The sequence below is a fragment of the Phalacrocorax carbo genome, chromosome 10 (assembly GCF_963921805.1).
Source record: "Phalacrocorax carbo chromosome 10, bPhaCar2.1, whole genome shotgun sequence".
In the NCBI taxonomy this organism is placed as follows: Eukaryota; Metazoa; Chordata; class Aves; order Suliformes; family Phalacrocoracidae; genus Phalacrocorax; species Phalacrocorax carbo.
The window spans coordinates 11,048,560-11,067,023 of record NC_087522.1 but is presented as its reverse complement, the minus strand read 5'-3'; the positions used below and the strand labels follow the sequence as shown (position 1 = coordinate 11,067,023).

Below are 18,464 nucleotides of genomic sequence, written 5' to 3'. Positions count from 1 at the left end.
CCGGCGCGTTCTGGCAGCGCTGATTGGCGGAGCCCCTGCCGCTGCACGTGATCGGCAGCCAATGGGGCGGCCGTGTCGGGCCGGCCTGAGGAGAGCGGCGGCTGCCGGCGCGGAGCTCGGTGGTCCCGTGGCGGCGGTGAGGGAGCGGGGCGGCGGCGGCGAGGGAGCGGGGCTGCCGGGGGCGGGCAGCGCTCGGGGCTGCCACCTCCGGGGAGCATCCTTGCCGCCCATAGGGGAGGGAAGGGAAGGGCAGTTTCGGGGTAGTGTAGCCCCTCCTGCTGCCCCTGGTCCTGCGCTGGTAGCTGGGGCAGGGTCGGGGAGGCGAGGGGGGACGGAGCTGGCCCCCTGCCTGTCTGCGGCCCCCTGCTCCTTCCCGCCGCTCCTTTCCGCATCCTCCCCTGCGAACCTGAATCTCCTTCTGCTCCTGGAGTTGCTCTCATAGTCGCTGGCGGGGAGAGGAGCGTGGGAACCGTGCCCGCTGGCTCGGCGCCCTCCCGGCTTCGTGCTCCGAATGGGAATGGGAAGCCCCAGAGCGCTGCCTGGCTGACCCCTTGGCTTGCAGCTGGAGGCATCAAGGTCAGGCGTTTCAGGGAGAAAACTTTGTGGAGTTTCCTTAGGAATTACCGAAGGCTCGGAAGTACTGGAGCTGGAGTGGTATCTGAAAAGATGAGGGCTTTTCCGATTTAATCCTTTTGGTAGAGAAGACCCTGGGAAGATGATAAATCTTTTCAGTGCTGGCTGTGAGGTTCTGTAGTAATCCTCGCGCTCCGGTGACCTCTTTTTTTTCTCTCTGTGGTGATTTTCTTTTGTATTGCTTAAACAAAAGAAAACAGGCTCTTAGGTTACAGAAAGACCCTTGCAAGTGGACTAATTTAAGAAAATGTAATCTTCATAGGATGGGAAAGCTACTTTTCAGGAGCAAAGAGGGTGGTTGTTTTGGTTTACAGTTAGGAAAAATGTCTAATAGGAGCTTCATCGTCTCTGCCATGGATAATTCGGTAGCATTTATGGCACTGTTTTATTTTTTTATGACAATATGAATTGCTCAGACTCAAAACATGAGGCATTGCTACAAAGATAGGCCAACATTGTTCACCATGCTAAAATGTTCTTTTGTTTTAAAAAAAAAGTTTTCGGCATGCAGGGTTGTTTTGAGTCCTTTATTCTAGGACTGAAACAGAATCTGAGTTGAGGTCCTCATGAGTTTGGTGAACTCAGACTGTAATTTCCAGATTGAAGTTCCTTCAATAATTTTATGTGTGGCTTTTATGTTTTTTTCCTTAAGAATTTTGCAATTCTGCTCTCACTCATATGAAATAGTTTCCTGCAACATTTATGCTGAGGTATTTGTCTCTTTGCAGAAGTCCATTCCCCACCCATGAACACTTCTACTTCCTGTATGATGTAGAGGTTTTGTAATGTCTGTGACCAGTGCTTGTGCTGCTTGCACACAGGAAGTCTGGCCAGATATCTCTTCTGGCTTCATGTGTGTGAAAATAAAAACTAAACGTTTTGAAAACCTCCTTCACCCTCCTTTCCCTCCTTCCTTTTGTAGTGAGCCTAGACAATGAGAAGTTCCTAACTGGTTTAATTAATTACTTTCCAGGCATTTTGCATACTGTCTTTAAGCTGTTAAAAATCAAGGGGAGAAGGCAGCAGGGGGAAAAACAAAAAGTGAAAACCCTACCGTTTCTACAGGGTGTTTAGAAAGTTTTATGTGAGTGTGTATTGGATTTTTTTCAAACAGACTTCAGAAAAATCAAAAAGGGCTTTAATACTTTTTCTGAAACTTAAACGGAAAAGAAAAATTCCATCTTGCATCTTTGGTTAGTCTGAAAATCCCTGTGAGATAAGATGTAATGCAGGTGTACAGGGAACCCAATAGGTCTTCCTTGTGTATTGCAGACAAAAAGCAGGTGCCTGTGGCATGGGGCAATTGTGAAAAAAATCTCTGCCATGTTTTGTCACCTCTGTGGAATAAGTACAGGTCCACAGTCCTTCCATGTATTTGCGGTTTAACAAATTATAAGTACTATTCAGTAATGGTAACCATGAAACAGAGCGTACTCTTAACGGATAACATCCTTAGTGGGTCCATAATCTCATGTTTACAAAGACATACTTGGAAACTGAAGGGGACAGCATCTTTATGCTTCTGTGAACATTACGAAGATTCTGTGGAACTCCTGAAAAATCTTATGGCTCGGTTAGGGAAGGTTCTTTTGTATGTGACCATACAATCTTTAAAAATGCAAATTACTACATTCTTTTTTTAGTCTTTCCAAAGTGCAGAGTAAAAACACAAGCGAGAGCCAGATATGAGCACATTGAAACTTTTGAAGCCAACAGGAACTGTGCCTTTTGGTTCCAAAGGGTTGCTTGAAAGCTTTTGGGAGCAGGATATCTTTCATTCCTTTATCTTTATCTTGTCTGACTCCATTTTGTTGACTGTCTGAACACAGATATGGGATTTAATATAACGCTTATGTCAGAAGAATTCCTCTTTGGAGACTTCTGAAATATATTTTGATTTGTGTAGCAAAACCAGGCATATCCTGGGTGGAATCTCTGTTCTTGAAGAAATACAGAAACTTCCTGTTGTCCGAGTGGTGAGAAATAACTATCCAAAGGAAACTCTGGCTTGCTGGTCGTTACTGTGGTCAAACCACTCCAATGGGTGCTGGTCCTTCTTGGTTTCTTATTGCCCCTGCATCACTTCTTTGTGTCTGACCCTCCCTCCCTGTCCCTCATCTGTAAAAAAGAAAATTTTTTTCTTTATGAATGTGCTGCAAGGATTGGTGGGGTGTGTGTTTCTACACACAGTGCCTTGAGCGTAAGGGCATGCTTGTTAACATCAAAGGCACTTTCAGTTTGCTTAAAAATAATAGCGTAGATGTGTTGTAAATTATCCTAGTTCAAGAATGTTAATTGTGTTTGGTTGTGATTTTCTTTTTAATGGGCAAGGGTACTATTTGGAAAATCACTCCTCCTTACTCACATTCCTTCTCTTCTTTTTCCCCAGTGCATACTTCTGTAAATACATACAAAGAGCAGCAGCCCTGAGACTTCTTGCTGGAAGTGTGTCAATACATCACACAGTGGTTTTATTTATTAGATGGAAGGCATGTAGCTTTGTCTAATTAACATTTTGTGTCAGGAAACTGAATTTTAAAAACATAAGCTTAGTAACTTTTCCGCTCACCTGCCAGCTCCTCTTCTAAATAATGGTGTAATTGCTGTGAGTGTGCAGCTGATACTGTGCAGAGGTGTGTGGGCACAGCCGGTTTAGCTGTGACAGCTGCTTACTCCTTGCTCAATCATCTCCTGAAAGTTGCCTGGGCTGTGAAAAGGACTTGTGCTTTGCAGCACTGCTTGGATATATAGGAAGTGGGCTTTAGATCCCCAGACTACTTTGAGTACTTGATACTGTTGTCTGTAGTAGAGGTAAGAACTACTTATGTTTGCCTCAGAGTTACCAGGTAGGTAGCAGGCTGTTAGTCCTGTTTAAACCGGGTGATTTTCTGGAGAGGACAGGTTGTGAATAATTTTTCCATTGAGTTCAATAGATAAGCAGCAGATGCATGTTTTCTTTAGCTATGACATGTCTTTTAGAAGGTCTACTCCAGCATTTCCTGAGTATCATAAATAAGAGTAGAAGGCAGGAATGATGTCTAAATGATCTTTGAAGTCTTTGGCTATTTCTCTCTTCTCTATTCCATCAGGATTACCTCTAGGAAAAAAGGACATCTGGAGCTGAAATTTGGTAGAACTGTTTCCTTAGCCATTAGATTTCAGCAATACAGTTTTCTGACAGCTGCCATTGTTGTGAATTGTTCAACTCCACCTCTATTTACTGTCCTTTATCTATTTGGATTTCTATTAAATTGATAACGTCTATGTGGAATCTTTGCCTCACCTAGGGTTGCACATGGGCAGGTTAATCTGAGTGTTAGGTCTGATGTTTCTCCATTGTCAAGGCTAACTCCTATAAAATTGTATTTGCTACTGACCTGCTTATGAGAGTGCATCATACACATCGGAGGGCATTTATTTAATTGTGGTGTCTAGATACTTAAGTCTTCAAGTGGGAGTGACCAACTTAAGGTTCTTGATTCCCCTGTGGCTATTTCATGTGTCATTCCCAGTTGGGACAGTGTCCTTTGACTGGATTTATGCTGGCACAGGGACAGCTGGATGGTCTGGATTGCTCACTGGGTTGCTGCAATCTATCTGCATGCCTAGTCCAAGCAGGAGGTATCCCACTAACACCTCTGTGGAGCTTTTTTCCTCAATTCCCTGGGAATTTCTGCAGCTCCCTTCTCCCATGGCTCTCTGACAGATTGTGATGTTTCAGGTTTAAGGTCAGGTAGTTTTGTCAATGTTGACATAGGGAGAAATTTTTCATGTGTCCAGCAGTTATGTCCACAAAAAGCTTAGGTGTTCCTGGAAATGTTAACACAGGAAATTAGTATCTTGAGTACCTTCTCTGTGTCTCTTTGAAGTTTCTCTTTAATTTCAGGGTAAGTGTCTTAGGATTGTTGAACTCGAAGTTAATTGCACTGTCTTCGGAGCTGAAGTTGTGCCTGAGATCTCTCACTTGTATTCTGTGTGTGTTGGCACAGCTGCAGCTAAAGTTTGAGGTTTGGTGTTCTCTGCTGTGCAGTCAGAGGGTGGGGAAGGTGCTCACTGCTGAGCATGCAGCAGCCTTGGGAGAACTGGGGAATACTCAGTAGTGATTCTTTCATATTTATGGCATATCTGGCAGACCCCATCAAGGCTGGTCTTTAGTTTGATTTGCAGGCGTGCAGCGATTTCCTGGGAGGAAGGGTGCACTGCTCTGCAGCAAAAAGTACTGAGGTAGCTCACTACATTAGTTCTTATGCTTGACCCTTTAATTTTTCAGGGGTTTAAAAAAATGCAACAGGTGTGTTAAGCTTTGAGGAGTCATCATGGAAGACTCAGAAGGACATCAGTTCAGCTCAGTGGAAGAGGAAACCAGATACTGGAAAGAGCTGGCTATGAAATACAAGCAGTGGTAAGGCAGTGGCTTCATTCCTTTAAGTTGTTCAATAGGGTGCTGTCACAGTTTAATCCCAGCTGGCAACCAAGCCCCACACAGGTGCTTGCTCACTCCCCCCGGTGGGATGGGGGAGAGAATCAGAAGATTAAAAGTGAGGGAACTCCTGGGTTGAGATAAAGACAATTTAACAGGTAAAGCAAAAGCCACGCGCACAAGCAAAGAAAACCAAGGAATTCATTCACCACTTCCCGGGCGCAGGCAGGTGTTCGGCCACCTCCAGGAAAGCAGGGCTCCATAATGTGTAAGAGTTACTTGGGAAGACAAATGCCATCGCTCTGACCATCCCCCTGGTTCCTTCTTCTTCCCCAGCTTTATATGCTGAGCATGATGTCATATGGTGTGGGATATCCCTTGGGTCAGCTGTCCTGGCCGTGTCCCCTCCCAGACCACTTACTGGTGGGACGGGGTGAGAAGCAGGAAAGGCCTTGACTCTCTGTAAGCACTGCTCAGCCAAAGGTCAACCAAAACATCCCTGTATTATCAATACTGTTTTCAGCACAAATCCAAACCATAATCCCATACTAGCCACTATGAAGAAAATTAACTCTATCCCAGCCAAAATGAGCACAGGTGCATAAACACTGCATGCTAAGACATAAATAGCATTACATAGGGGATTAAATTCAAGGTGGTTCAGCTGTCTTGAGTGGTAGCAGTAGCAATACTTATTTGAGCAGTGAATCTGGGCTGCTGTGGCACTGATGCTTTTAGTCCCTGCTCTGGCATGAGCAGGCCTATGTGTGCTGAAATTGTGCCTCTGACTGCAGTCCTTGGGCAGCCTGGGTACATGTAACTCCCTGAAGAACCTTGTTGTGGGGGGGATGATCTGGGCTGTTGCAGGCAGAGAGATGCTGCTGTTCACTCTCTACATTTCTGTGTAGATCAAGAATGGATTGACAGCATGTAGATGAGGAGGATCCCTGGCTGAGAATGGATATGCTTTGCTCTTCCCTTCAGCTCAGTGCATTGCTCTAAATGTGGGGGGGGGGGGCGGGGAGGAGAGGAAAAAGCCCAACAATAAAAATAAACCCCAAAACTTCTTAGATGCTGATATTGGTGGGTCTGTTCTCAGACCAGGTGTTCAGACCTATCAGGGCTGCTTGTTTAGCTTGCTGGAGGATTATTTCAAGAATTTTTTTTAAAGAATATAAGAACATCTTTCTATCTTTTTATCACTAATCAAAAACGTCCTTGTTCATATGTCCAAATAAATAATTGAATCAAATAACAGAGTAAATATGCATATGGTGGTGGACAATGTACAGGCTATAGAGATTCCACATGTCCTCAACACCTATAGTGTGAAGACAGACTCTGGGATTTTTTCAATTTATCTGGGCTTTTTTTATTTGTTTACCTGTTTGCTATAGGGTTTTTCATGCTTGAGGGGGAAACATTTGCATATGGTCATTTCTTCCTGTTGAATATGTATGTTGGAGAAGGGCATAGAGCCTTCTATGTCAAAGGGCAGTATTTTTTTTTTTTTACCTTGAGTGTACAGGAGATATTTTTTTCCCTTGTCCATTTTGATGACTTCTGTTGCTGGAATTGCTCTCTAGTGCTGAGAATACACAGGAAGAATTGCGTGAATTTCAAGAAGGGAGCCGAGAGTATGAAGCTGAACTGGAGACTCAGCTGCAGCAAACAGAGTCCAGAAACAGAGACCTTCTGTCAGAAAACAATCGCCTGCGAATGGAACTGGAGTCAGTTAAGGTAAGAGTGGATGATGCATACAGTATCTGTGCATCCTAACTGCAAAGGTGAGTGAGACAGGCATGTGCAGATTCAGCTTGCCTTGTGGACAGAGACCTTCAGCATTACAAAGAAATTGAACAGAAAACTGCAAAAAAGGAAGTCTTGAAAAATTAAGAAATACTAATCCATTGTCTGCTTTGAAGGTGCTGGATACATTAGTAATGTTCCTGAACCCATGTTCACAGGTTGTGGCTATGTGTTAGGATAGATTTGAGATCAGAGAGAATTGTTTGCAGTAGAGTGACGTAAACATAACAGAGCTGCTGTTCTGTTCATTCTCCAGTCTACTTAGTGCTTTTGTTCACAGCTTTCCTGATGTCTGCATTGTGCAGACACAGATAATATTGCAGAACAAAATACAAACATTCCAGCTGTGATCTTGCATTGCAGAAGAAAAGTCAGTAATTTTAAACTTTTTTACATAGTTGTGTATGTATTATCTGGCATTCCAGATATGCTGGGAAGCAGCAGCTAGTGGGTAACACAGAACAGAGAGGCATAAAACAGTTTTGGTCCTGGTTTCCTTACTGAATCTGTCTTGCAGAAAAATAATTTATTCTTTACACTTGCTTAGCCTTCTGTGACACTAAGAACCAGCTGAAAAGCATTAACTTCGATAATTATAAAACATAAGAGATGTGAATTTATTGAGATGAAACTTCTTACCAGAGTGACTTAAAAAATAATGAAGCTATCTAGAGTATGAAAAGTGATGAGTCTGCCTCATTTCAGTCTCGTTAAAGACACTGCTAGTCTCCTGTGCTGGTTGGCAGGTTTAGGAAATACTGGTGAGTTTTCTTAAACTTGAAAAAATTGTCACTGAATTTGGTGTGCCTTTTTAACGTTTGATCTTGTCGGCCTTTTACTTAAAGGTGAGGTACAGTTACGCAAGAAACACTACACTGTGTTTTGTAGGGCTAGGACAATATCTGTGGAAGCAGAGATTAAATTAATTACACTTCTACTCAATTGGATGCAGTAATGAGCTAATGGGAGTGAAGATATTTGTCGAAGTGATTAATCATTTATATGTGGTTAATCCACGTTTGCAATGCCTTTTGTCTAAACTGTTGTCCAAGTTACGGTTTTAAGGAAATACTTTGCCATTCCAGGCAGATGTCCTGTCACTCTAGCACCAACTTTGTGAATCCCCACCCCAGCTTTTTGATAGCAAAACCTCCAGGGCTTGTTTCATTGTATTTGTTATGTTGCACTGATCTGTGTTCTTGTTGTACTAGTGCTTTAGCAAGTATTAAATGCTCTGCATGTTGTATGGAGTATTGGTCTGCTGTTCTGTGTCGCCACATACACCTTCTCCCCAAAACCATAAGCTTCCATGGGTTTAAGTATGACGAAAATGCAGCTCATCCAGTTGAGGAAGGTGTGGGCTATTTTCTTTCTCTAGAGGAGCTAGGATGAGAGGAGGGGACAATGAACTAGCCAAAGCAGCCAAGAATGAAAATAGTAGGAAACATCCTAGAACCTCAAAAAGTGGAAAACATATATTTTCAGGTCTTAAATTATTCTTCACAGTAGATAACGTTATTAAAACATATTCTGCTTGAAACAAACCTTTTAACAATTGCCTATTCATGCTGTCTGAAAACTGCAGTAATAGCCTGCAGTGAAGGAACAGAGACTCCATTGATGGCCAGATCAGCTGATAGTTTATTACAATTGGCTGAAAACAAAGACTCAACCCTTGCAGTTCTGGTCTTTTATCTGAATCGATTCAAGAGCAAAGCATTAAACTTCTGAAGCTCTTGAGCAGCAGTGTTAACTGAGCCTATCAAGGGTTGGTGTCTTCATCTGGGTCAACACTAGTGAACTTTGCCAGGCCCACACAGTTTGTGGCTTTGAGCTTCCCAGCCTAGTGTGTGTGTTCGCTCCTCCTTCAGAAACCAGAGTTCACACTACCAAAAAATAAATGGAAATAACACTTTGGAGGGTTTGTTTAGGGAGTCCTGAAAAGCTAGTTGAAAGTAATCTGCCTCTTAGAGCTTGGGAGCTCTTAAATTCAGCATGTAACTATGCTTTAGAGAGATGGAATTATGGCAGTGTCACCACTGTAATCAGATAAGAATTTCTTAATTCAGAATGGGTATCTCTTTCTCTCCTTGTCTATGCATTTCATGTGCTAAAATAGCTGTCTTCAAATTATCAGTCATGCTAGACTACATGCCATGGTTTTCAAATTCCAGTGCATGATTTTGTTTTCAGTGACTTCCAGTGTGTTGTACTTAAATTCTGGATGGAGAAAGCACTTAAAAAAACCCCAACTACTCTAGCATGTTGAAGTGATCTGATAGCAAGGTGGTGGGGTATAAAGTGTTGTGGTAGATGGTGTGCTGTGAAGCTTTGTCATATGATGTGGAGCTCACTCTGCATATAGTGGCAATAGCAGAAGAGAGAGATTTGATGGAGAAGTGAAGCCTTCCTCCCCACCTGTGATTCTCTTAAATGTACCTTGTGTACATGGTGTAAAGGGAGACAGAGTTTGGTTTAGGTTCACATCCAAAACATGTTCCATAACTGCACCTGAAATGTTTTGACATCTAGAACTGTGAACCTGCTTTCGGCTAATAAAACCACAGGGGCTGTGCAGAATCCTGCTGGTTCCACAGCAGTATGTAACAGTGCCACATTTGGATATATTTTTTCTTGTTATTTAGGATTCTAAGTACTGCTTGGCTTTTTATTAGAGTTGAAAATAAGTGGTGCTGATTGCATCATGCTTTGTGTGTTGCTAAAGCTCTTGGGGCTCAGAAATTACGCTCAGTCTTGCTGTCTGGGAGAGCAAGGAATGGCCCTTTGCTGTGGAAGTTGGGAACTGCTCCCCAGCACCATTGTTTGATAAGGAGTGACAGGAAGGGCTCTTGTCTGCTGGCAGCCCAGAAGTATGCAACCAATTGGCTGCTTTGGCATTTTATGGTGTGTAAGGTGATGTTTCTCAAAAAACTTCACAGCATCTGCCTCCCCCTGTAAAGGGGCTCTGACAATGCCATAGAAAGAGAATGTGCATTTTTAAGTCCCTCATGTGCTGTTTGATTTGCCTTTGGTTAGGAAAAGATCGAAATGCAGCATTCGGAAGGATACAGGCAAATCTCTGCACTGGAAGATGACTTGGCACAGACAAAAGCTATTAAAGATCAACTTCAGAAATATATTCGAGAACTCGAGCAAGCAAATGATGACTTGGAAAGAGCAAAAAGGTGACCCACCTTCTGTGTTTATTTTCCAACTCTGCTCTACCCTGTGAGCATGGTGTCACTGAGCCATTTGTGATGCTGTGCTCGTTAGCACTGCCATTCTGAACTAATCACTTCAGTGATGATTGTGGTGAAGAGGTTTGTTGCAGATGGGAAATGTAATAAAATTTGTTTCCCTCCCAATCCCCCCACCGCACCCTTTCATATCTTACAAGCTAAAATAAAAATAATAAAACAAAGCAAACGAAACAAAAATGCAATGTTATCCCTTTTCTTGTGAGAGAGGGAGTTCCTCTGTGCTTGAAGGATCTTGTAGGGACATTTTATGCACTCTTTTTCAGAGCCACTATAATGTCTCTGGAGGATTTTGAACAGCGTTTAAACCAGGCTATTGAAAGAAATGCCTTTCTGGAGAGTGAGCTGGATGAGAAAGAAAACCTTCTGGAGTCTGTGCAGCGCCTGAAGGATGAAGCTAGAGGTTAGACAGAAATTACTTGTATCTTTCCTTTTCTCGCCTCCTGGCTTGTAGCTGTTCAGTCCTCTCCATATATCTTAGAGCTTGGCTTTTAAGTATGTGTCTTAAATCTGCTGTCTGAAATGTAGAAGCAAATGAGGAAGCTTCAAGGTTGTTCCCCCCCACTCCTTGAACTCCTGACTGTGTTCCAGACCAGCTCACAGAAGCAAAAATCTGTTCCAGCCTTCTGTGATGATGCTTCAGGGCCTCAGGGGATTAAGAAGAGCCAGTCCAGCTGAGGCATGTGCTGGTCTGGCTTCCCGTAACCCATGAAGGTCAGCTTTAATCACCATTAACCTCATTGTCTCCTGACCTGTGAAAAGTGGAGTCAATGAAACACTAATGGGGCAGTAAAACAGGAGGGCTGTGACTAACCTCTAGTTACCTTTGAATAGCATCATGTACTAGCTTCTTAATATTGGTTAATAAGGCTGGGGGAGAAGGCAGAGACCCTGGAGCTAGAAAAGGGCACTGATTCTGTGCCCTTAAGTGGATTCTATAAGCTACAGCCAGGCTGTGGGTCAGAAGTGCTCTGTGCCTTCACTAGATAATGGTGTGGCTTCCACCTGGCCTCAGCTCAGGTTTCCTTCATTTGGAAACCAGGGTAGAAGAGAAAAAGGGTACAATAGGTAGGATCTCAACCTGGCAGGGAGCTGGAGTGTAGCCAAGGTGTGCCTGGTTGCCTAGCCTCAGTCTTGATGTGTCTCTGCTTACCAGCCTGTAACACTTGGGAAGGAGTTAATTCCTTGCTGCAAAGGGAGCCTTGTGGAAGGGTATGAAAATTAAAGCTAGATAATAGAAACTGAACTAACACTACAAAAACATCTTGAGCCTTTAGTGATCATCCAGACCATGAACATATGCCTGGAGTAATCTTTACAAGGCTAAGTAACTCTTCTTCACCTCCAGAAGGGAAACAATCTTTTGAGCAAAACTAACTTTCTTGCCTGTTTTATCTTGGTGGATATGTACTCCAAAAGCTTATTTTGTGTTGCTTTCTTCATAGATCTACGACAAGAGCTTGCAGTGCAGCAGAAACAGGAGAAACCCAAAACACCAATGCGAACTCCCCTAGAAACGGAAAGAACAGACACTGCAGTTCAAGCATCCCTATCTGTGCCTTCAACTCCCTCAGTGTACCGGGCACCCAACATCAACACACCCACCCCTGTGACATTTAGGAGAGGTGACTGACAGGGAACCAGCACAGAAATACTATTTAATGCTCTTGGTTTTGGTATAGTTTCTGGCTAAAGAAGGAATTAGAAGTAGGGAGCAGAGTTGAGTGTTTCAGTTAAATACCCCTGAATCTAGTCACCATGGTCTCAGTATTCATAGACTATGATTTTTAGGGGTTATTCGTGGGCTGTTCATTTCCATTTGACTTGAACTGTCCGGTAATAATAATTGTGAGGGACAAGATATACTGTTGGGACTTTATTATTAGTTCATGACTGTCCCAGAGATGCTGGGCTAACTTAGGGCAAGGATTTTAGAAACGTTGGTGTGATCTTTAATGACACACTCGTGTTACTTTAATTGGCTTCTTTGTGAGAGTAGGTGCTCTTTGAGAGAGGCTTCTGTTTTATTCTGGAATAGCAGGACACTGACAAGTCATCCCAGCTGCCTGTACTAAATGACTATATCTCTGCTTTCATGTCAATAATATCAGTTACTTATTTTTTGTGAGCACTGATTATTTCAGTTTTTCAAACCTCAGCACTAACTCTCCCATCTTCTTACCTAAAGTCAGAAATTTGTGTAACTCTGTTCATGCGTATGTGTAAATTGCAGGGAGTTGTACTGTCATATTCTGATGATTTGATATTATAGCTCTGAGCACTAATGAAGTTTGATTTGGCTTCAGTATGCTTAGTCTATAATTATGTGTTTTATGTGGAGGAATTAATGCATCTAGAGAAGTAAGAGTACTTGGAGATTTGTAGTAAAATGAGAGATGATGGTTCTCTCTGAGGATACATCCCTCTGGTCCCACCACAGCACATCTAGGCTTAGCTTAGGACAGTGTAACTTGAGCTGTCTCAGGGAGACAGTGCTTCATATTCTTAATGCATATGAAATATTTGGAGGTGAGATACAAAAAGGCAAAGATATTGATGCTTATTCTGCTCTGTATGTCTGACTGTCTTCTCACTTCCAGTGTCAGAGCTTCTCCCCCCCCCCCCCCCCCCCCCCGCAATGAGTAATGTATCCTTCTTTAACCTGCTCTGCAGGTTTTGAGGACAGTTTCAGTGCAACCCCTCTCACACCTGCTGCAAGAATATCTGCACTTAACATCGTGGGAGACTTGCTGCGAAAAGTGGGGGTGAGTGGTTACCTGCTAGCCAATGCTCTTGGAAACATAGAGCTGTCTGAAACTGCAGCTGGCACTATTAGTGCTGTTGCTCAGGCGAGACTGGAAAGAGTATCTGGTCCCCAGGTTAGCTAAGCGTGGTCTTGAAATTTGGTCTCGGCTTTGTACATTTCTGACCAACCCCTAAATAGAGATGCACCCTGCTTTGCTTTTCTAAGATCTTACCTGCATGGGTATAAGATCTTCCTCTACAAATTTCTGAAAGTGCATGTTCAGAAAGAATGATTCAGCATGAGTAAATTAAGAAGGGATCTGCTCCCACAGAAGAAAGCAGGCTGGTGCCTGCTGTCCAGAGGGCTTCTGGTAAAGTTTGCCTTGAGTCCAGTAGTCTCTTCAGCAAGGCCTAATGTCATGTTAAGCTGTGGTTTGATATTTAACTTTTCCAGAATCAGCACTCTCTTATCCCGTGACTTGCTTCTGTTTTCTCCCTTATACCCCAGTGCTGTGTTGGCACAAGCATTTGTATTACTTTTTGATGGGCTGAGCTGCAGAACTGATAGTAACCTGGCAACAAAGGTGATTATTGATGGGAGCATGTGGTGGAGAAAAGAGTACCTGTGGCTCAGTTCCCTCAGGTGTACCACCTAGTACATAGAGCCTAATATTGGTCTAGGGAAGCAGATAGCTCAAATGAACGTTTAGTAATCTAAAAAGTGATGTCTGTAAGAAAGATGTTAAAATCTCCCTGAGGAAGCTGAAGATTTAGTGTTCCTGCTGGTGAACAGCATCAACTCCTTAACCTTCCCTACAGAAACAGAGATTCAGCTTCAGAGAGATGACTGGGTTCCTCTTAGAGCTCATGTTGCACTTGTATCTAGCAGATTCCTACACTAGACAACTCATTCTAAAAGCAACAAAACCCCCCCAAACACTTAGTCCCATTTTGGTGTGCCACAATGCCATCTTGTGAAAGAGAAGGGTGATATCTGACACTTGCCTCATCTGTGTTTGTGCTAGGCTTTGGAGTCCAAACTTGCATCTTGCCGAAACTTTGTGTATGATCAGTCTCCAAACAGAACCACGGTGTCCATGTACATGAACAGAGATGTCCTTGAAACACGCCTGAGTCCTCATCAGCCGCTGTGTGATACAGGGTGAGTGCTGTTCTCTGCTGTTGTGTCTTAGTGAGAACTGTTGGTGTTAGAACTTAGTGACTGGTACTGTTCTATTTAGTATTAAAACTTTGTTGTGGTAGAGACAGATTTGTTTTCAAAAGATATGAAATTCAGTTATTCAGGATTATGATTTGAATGTTCCAGATGAGTTTAAAATTTGGAATCACTAGCTGCTAAAATTTGAAGACTAGCTGGAATTAAGTTTTGAAAACCATAAATTCAAAACAAATGTAATATGTGTATTTTATTATAAACCCAGTGCTTAAATGGGATGAAGTAAACAGGAGCTTTTGCTTATTGCCCTAATTTGTTGTATGTTTTATGTTCTTGTACAAGTGATGTCTCGGGAATGCTACGTTGTATAGGGACTTCCCTTATCACAGTTAAGGGTCTCATTTATGGGAGAACTGGAAAAAAGGCAAATAATCGGTTCACTCAGTCAGAATGCTTTATGGTTGCCAAGATGTTTCCAAGGAGCACTTGACAGGAAATTACCTGACTCAAGTGATAAATTTGTCTGAACACTTGAACTCTTCTTTTTTTTTTTTTTTAAACAAATGAAGAAAAATCAGCAATGTTATCACAAATTGCAGGTCAGTGTCTGCTTAAACCCTGCCAATCCAGTACTGCACATTCTTTAGATTCTCTGTAAGTTAAGTGCCTATAGTACAGTTTGTTCCAGACTTAACTGAGCTAGACGCTTGCGCTGGGAATACTGGTTTGCCCTGTTACCCAGTGCCCAAAGTTGTTGCGTGGAAGGCGTGCTCCACACTGTATTTGCTATCCCAGCCTGGGGAGAAACCTCATGAAAGCTCCTTCAAGAAAGCCTCAAGGGCCATACATTTACATATTAATGAAGCTGATCATACATCTACTGCTGTAATGCTAGAACTGAAATTCCAACACCTATAAAAGATAACTTCCCACTACTCAGTGGAAAAAGGAGCCCTGTGTTACAGTGGAAACTCAGCCCAGTTAAGTAACAGGCTCTCAGTGCTCAGAGTGATATTCTTTTATCTGTTGATTTCTCAAGCTGAGTAGCGTACTCTGGAAGTGACCAGTTACTCTGAAGATGGTAAAACTGAGCAAGAAATTTGCTAAGCTCTATTTTGTATTTGCAGGTTAGTGAAACGCCTAGAGTTTGGAACACGGCCTTCAAATATTCCAGGACCAATGAGCCATCCCTCACAAAGTGTTGTCAAGATGCTGCTATGAAAAGCCTGGCTGGCTTTGGAAGAGGAAAAAAAAAAATTAAAGCTTTAGTTTTAAAGAGAATATCAATGAGCAATCAGGCAGTGGTCTTGGGGTAGGTGAGAACTGAACAAGAAGCTACAATTGGCAATGGTCTCCTGTGACCTTGCCTGGTCTGGCCTCTTGGCCAGGTTCTGTGGGTAGTGTGATAAAGCAATGCTACCTAACAGTGCAGGACTTCAAATTGCTCCCTACATCAGTTGCTATAAATAGCTCGTTGGAAGTTGCTTCTTTTGACACTGACAGTCAAAGCCATTGTCCCTCTATCTACAACAGAGACAGTATTCCCTATGCAGCTCCTCAGGCTTTGGCTTTTGGTGTTGATACAGCACCGTGGTGTTCTGCCTTAAATTATGGTTGTACTGGCTTTCTATCATGGGTGTTGTGTGCTGCAGTCACCTGAATTAGAGGAGTGTTTTTATGTGGAGAAAGGTGTATTTCTGCAGTGAAGCTGCTCAGCTCTCTGTGGGATGTTTGCTGGTCACAGTCTTGCTACACAAAAACCTGCTTCTGTAGTGGTAAGATGGTTTTGTAAGCAATGATTTGCCATTAAGAACAGGTCATGGTTAAAGGTGAGGAATGCCTAGTGCGTAGAGAACTCGGGAGATCCCAGAGCTAACAGCAAAGTAGGAGATTACGTTACATATAAAGTAGCATATAGACATCTTTTTTTGCCATGTTGTGGCCTGTAAAGCCTGGCTGTTGTAGGAAGCGAGAGATTAACATCTTAATAGGTGGGTTTTTACTGCTTTCCGAACTTCCCTTATTAATGTGCCTTGGGTATTAGTGATTTTTTCTTGTTTTATTTTTTCTATGAGAATATATGCTTTGAGCTGTTACTAATTTAGAAATGGTTTTTTAACCTGAAAAGCCCTTTGTGCTAGACAAGTGTATATGAGTACAGAATTATTTTTAAATCAGTTATTTTCCCCTATAGAATATTACTGTATTTTGGTTTGTTTTTTAAATGGAGTAGGTTCACTCACATTATTAATGTACCTTATAGAAGCCTGTACTTTCAAAAATAATAATGACTAAACAATTTTTTTTTTTTTTGCAGGGGATGGGGTGGGGAGAGCTTACGTGGCAAAAGGATGTATAAATGGGTTTGGGTTGGTTTTTTAAGAAGATGCTGTGAAAACAGCCACTGATGGGTCAGTTTCTCTGGAACAGGAAATAACCACAGATCATTCCCATTATTCAGGCCATCTACAAAGTTGGCTTAACTGGGGAGCAGAATAAAGCTTATTTTGAATGCTAGTTGTTGATTTGTTGTTTGTTTTTTTTTTTTTGCAAGTTGTCACTGTGGTTTATGCACAGATGTTTGCTACCAGTTTCTCATCTGTTTCTGATCAATGAAGCTGAAAGAGACATTGTTTGTTTTGCTGAATCATATGCAAGGATTTGCCTACATCCTCTTCTTCTCATGGTTTCCTACTCTAAGGAATGTAAATATTGCCATAGCTAAAGATGCCTCTGGGATTTACAGTGCTTAGTATTGGCATTGCACACTCTTGAAGTCTTGAACTCTTGCTGTTTTAACGTGTGTTTTGTCCTCTCCTCTCACACAGGGAGTTGACGCTCTTTTCTTACCCATGAGGAGTCGAAGCATGTGGGCTACTTTGTTAGTTGAGCTGCACATGGGCTATGGTTCAGTGGACTGTGTAGCCTGGAGGGATCAGTCAAGACAAGTTGCGTTTTCCTTGTCTTGCCAGAATTTGCCTGCTTGGTGGGCAAGCTGGCTTGCAGTCAGGTTGAGACACAGCATTGAGACAAGGCAGAAAGTTGGAAAACCACAGCTGTGCTAGTATTATGTTTTACAGATATATTATTCATGTGACTACAGAAATAATCAGACAGGCTATGGGTGGATATGCCATTGAGAATTGTCAAAATAATTTAGTCCAGAATAGTCATCTCTGCAATGGTACAGAGAGGAACTTCACTTCAGCCACTCTTGCAGAAAGGTGCTTTCTGTGGTGTTACTAAAGAAACTCTGACTCCCTATTTTTCTCACAGGCTTTGCAGAACAGGGACTGGACCTTGAGTTTCTCAAGTGACAGGGGCAGTGCTTTAACTGTTGGACCAACCTCTACTATTATGCATATGAATTTTCAGGCAGAATTCCTTTTAGAGGAGCCCCATATTCAGTTTTCTGGTTCTGCTCCAAGCATTGGTGCTTAAGACCATTCTGTATGAAGTCTGACGTTCTTGGTCTCCTTGTTCCACACATACAGTCTCACAAGCTGTCATGTGCTTAACAGCCAGCTTTTGAGCATGTTTACAGAGCTGGGCTGCTTGGCTGATCAAGCAAGTAAAAGGACTTATCCGATAGTTCCTAACCCCTGTCCTCTGCAGCTTGTCATATTAATTGCTCTAAACGGATTCTTATTTAAACTCTTCCCTTACACTTTCGTGAGCAGAGAGAATTCTTTGGGCTTTTATTTTGCTGGCTAAATGGTATCTAGTCTGAATCTCTAGTTCATGATCTCTTTGCTTTCCAGAACAACGCTTAAATTTAGCAGATGATTGCATTAGCTGTCAAGGTGGATGTTTTTGCATGACTTGCTCTCCCTGTAGCCACACTGCTTAAGGTTCAGTTGCTGTACAAAGACATGGAGTGTACTTACTTCAGAGTAATTCTACACCTGGCTTTGCCGTGCATGGCTCTCTGCTGCCCCAGTGTGACCACAAAGCTAGCTTCTATCTGAAAGTACTAGAGCTGTATGGATTTGTGACAGGTCCTGGGTATTCCCAGGAGTGGGCTGGGTCCTGTTGGAGTGCTCCAAAACGAAAAAGTAATTGCATGCTGCTCCCTTAATGCAGAATAGCTTGGCTCGGATCGTTACATTCAGCGTGGGCTGCTGTTTCTAATTGTTTTCAGCCTGCTTGAGAGGCTTTAGTTGGAAATATCCATATGCATACAGACTTCAAGGGTGGGTTCAGTTGCCTAGAGACAGACATTTAGGGCCCTGCCTCCTTTTCAGCTGCTGTACCAGAATGCTGCAAGTCTTCTGTACATCCTGTGTCATGGCTGTCAGCCCTTGGATATATCCTAGGGCACCTCAGTTAGCACTGTGTGACAATGAGGTAATCAAACATGTCCCAGGTAGTTCACGTCATTTTACATTTGGCTCAGTGTACATACTTTTTCTAAAAAGCATTT

General features: G+C 42.7%; 1 protein-coding gene across 2 annotated transcripts; it reads left to right on the top strand.

The window, feature by feature from the left end:
- NDE1 (nudE neurodevelopment protein 1) lies at positions 1-16,558 on the top strand. Of its 2 annotated transcripts, none has more exons than XM_064461846.1 (9): positions 1-136; positions 4,904-5,035; positions 6,640-6,793; positions 9,899-10,047; positions 10,386-10,522; positions 11,565-11,744; positions 12,793-12,884; positions 13,890-14,026; positions 15,169-16,558. In XM_064461846.1, exons 2-9 carry the CDS (start codon positions 4,950-4,952, stop codon positions 15,260-15,262), a joined length of 1,029 nt encoding a protein of 342 aa, XP_064317916.1. In that variant the 5' UTR covers positions 1-136; positions 4,904-4,949; the 3' UTR covers positions 15,263-16,558. The 2 variants fall into 2 exon arrangements, with proteins under 2 accessions (XP_064317916.1, XP_064317917.1); XM_064461847.1 differs by lacking the exon at positions 1-136 and adding an exon at positions 195-576.
- The last annotated feature ends 1,906 nt before the right edge of the window (positions 16,559-18,464 follow it).

Coding starts and splice junctions, on each gene's coding strand:
- NDE1 (XM_064461846.1), top strand. CDS start 4,950: ATGGAAGACTCAGAAGGACATCAGTTCAGCTCAGTGGAAGAGGAAACC. Junction 6,794..9,898: donor TGGAACTGGAGTCAGTTAAG/GTAAGAGTGGAT, acceptor GCCTTTGGTTAG/GAAAAGATCGAAATGCAGCA. Junction 12,885..13,889: donor ACTTGCTGCGAAAAGTGGGG/GTGAGTGGTTAC, acceptor TGTTTGTGCTAG/GCTTTGGAGTCCAAACTTGC.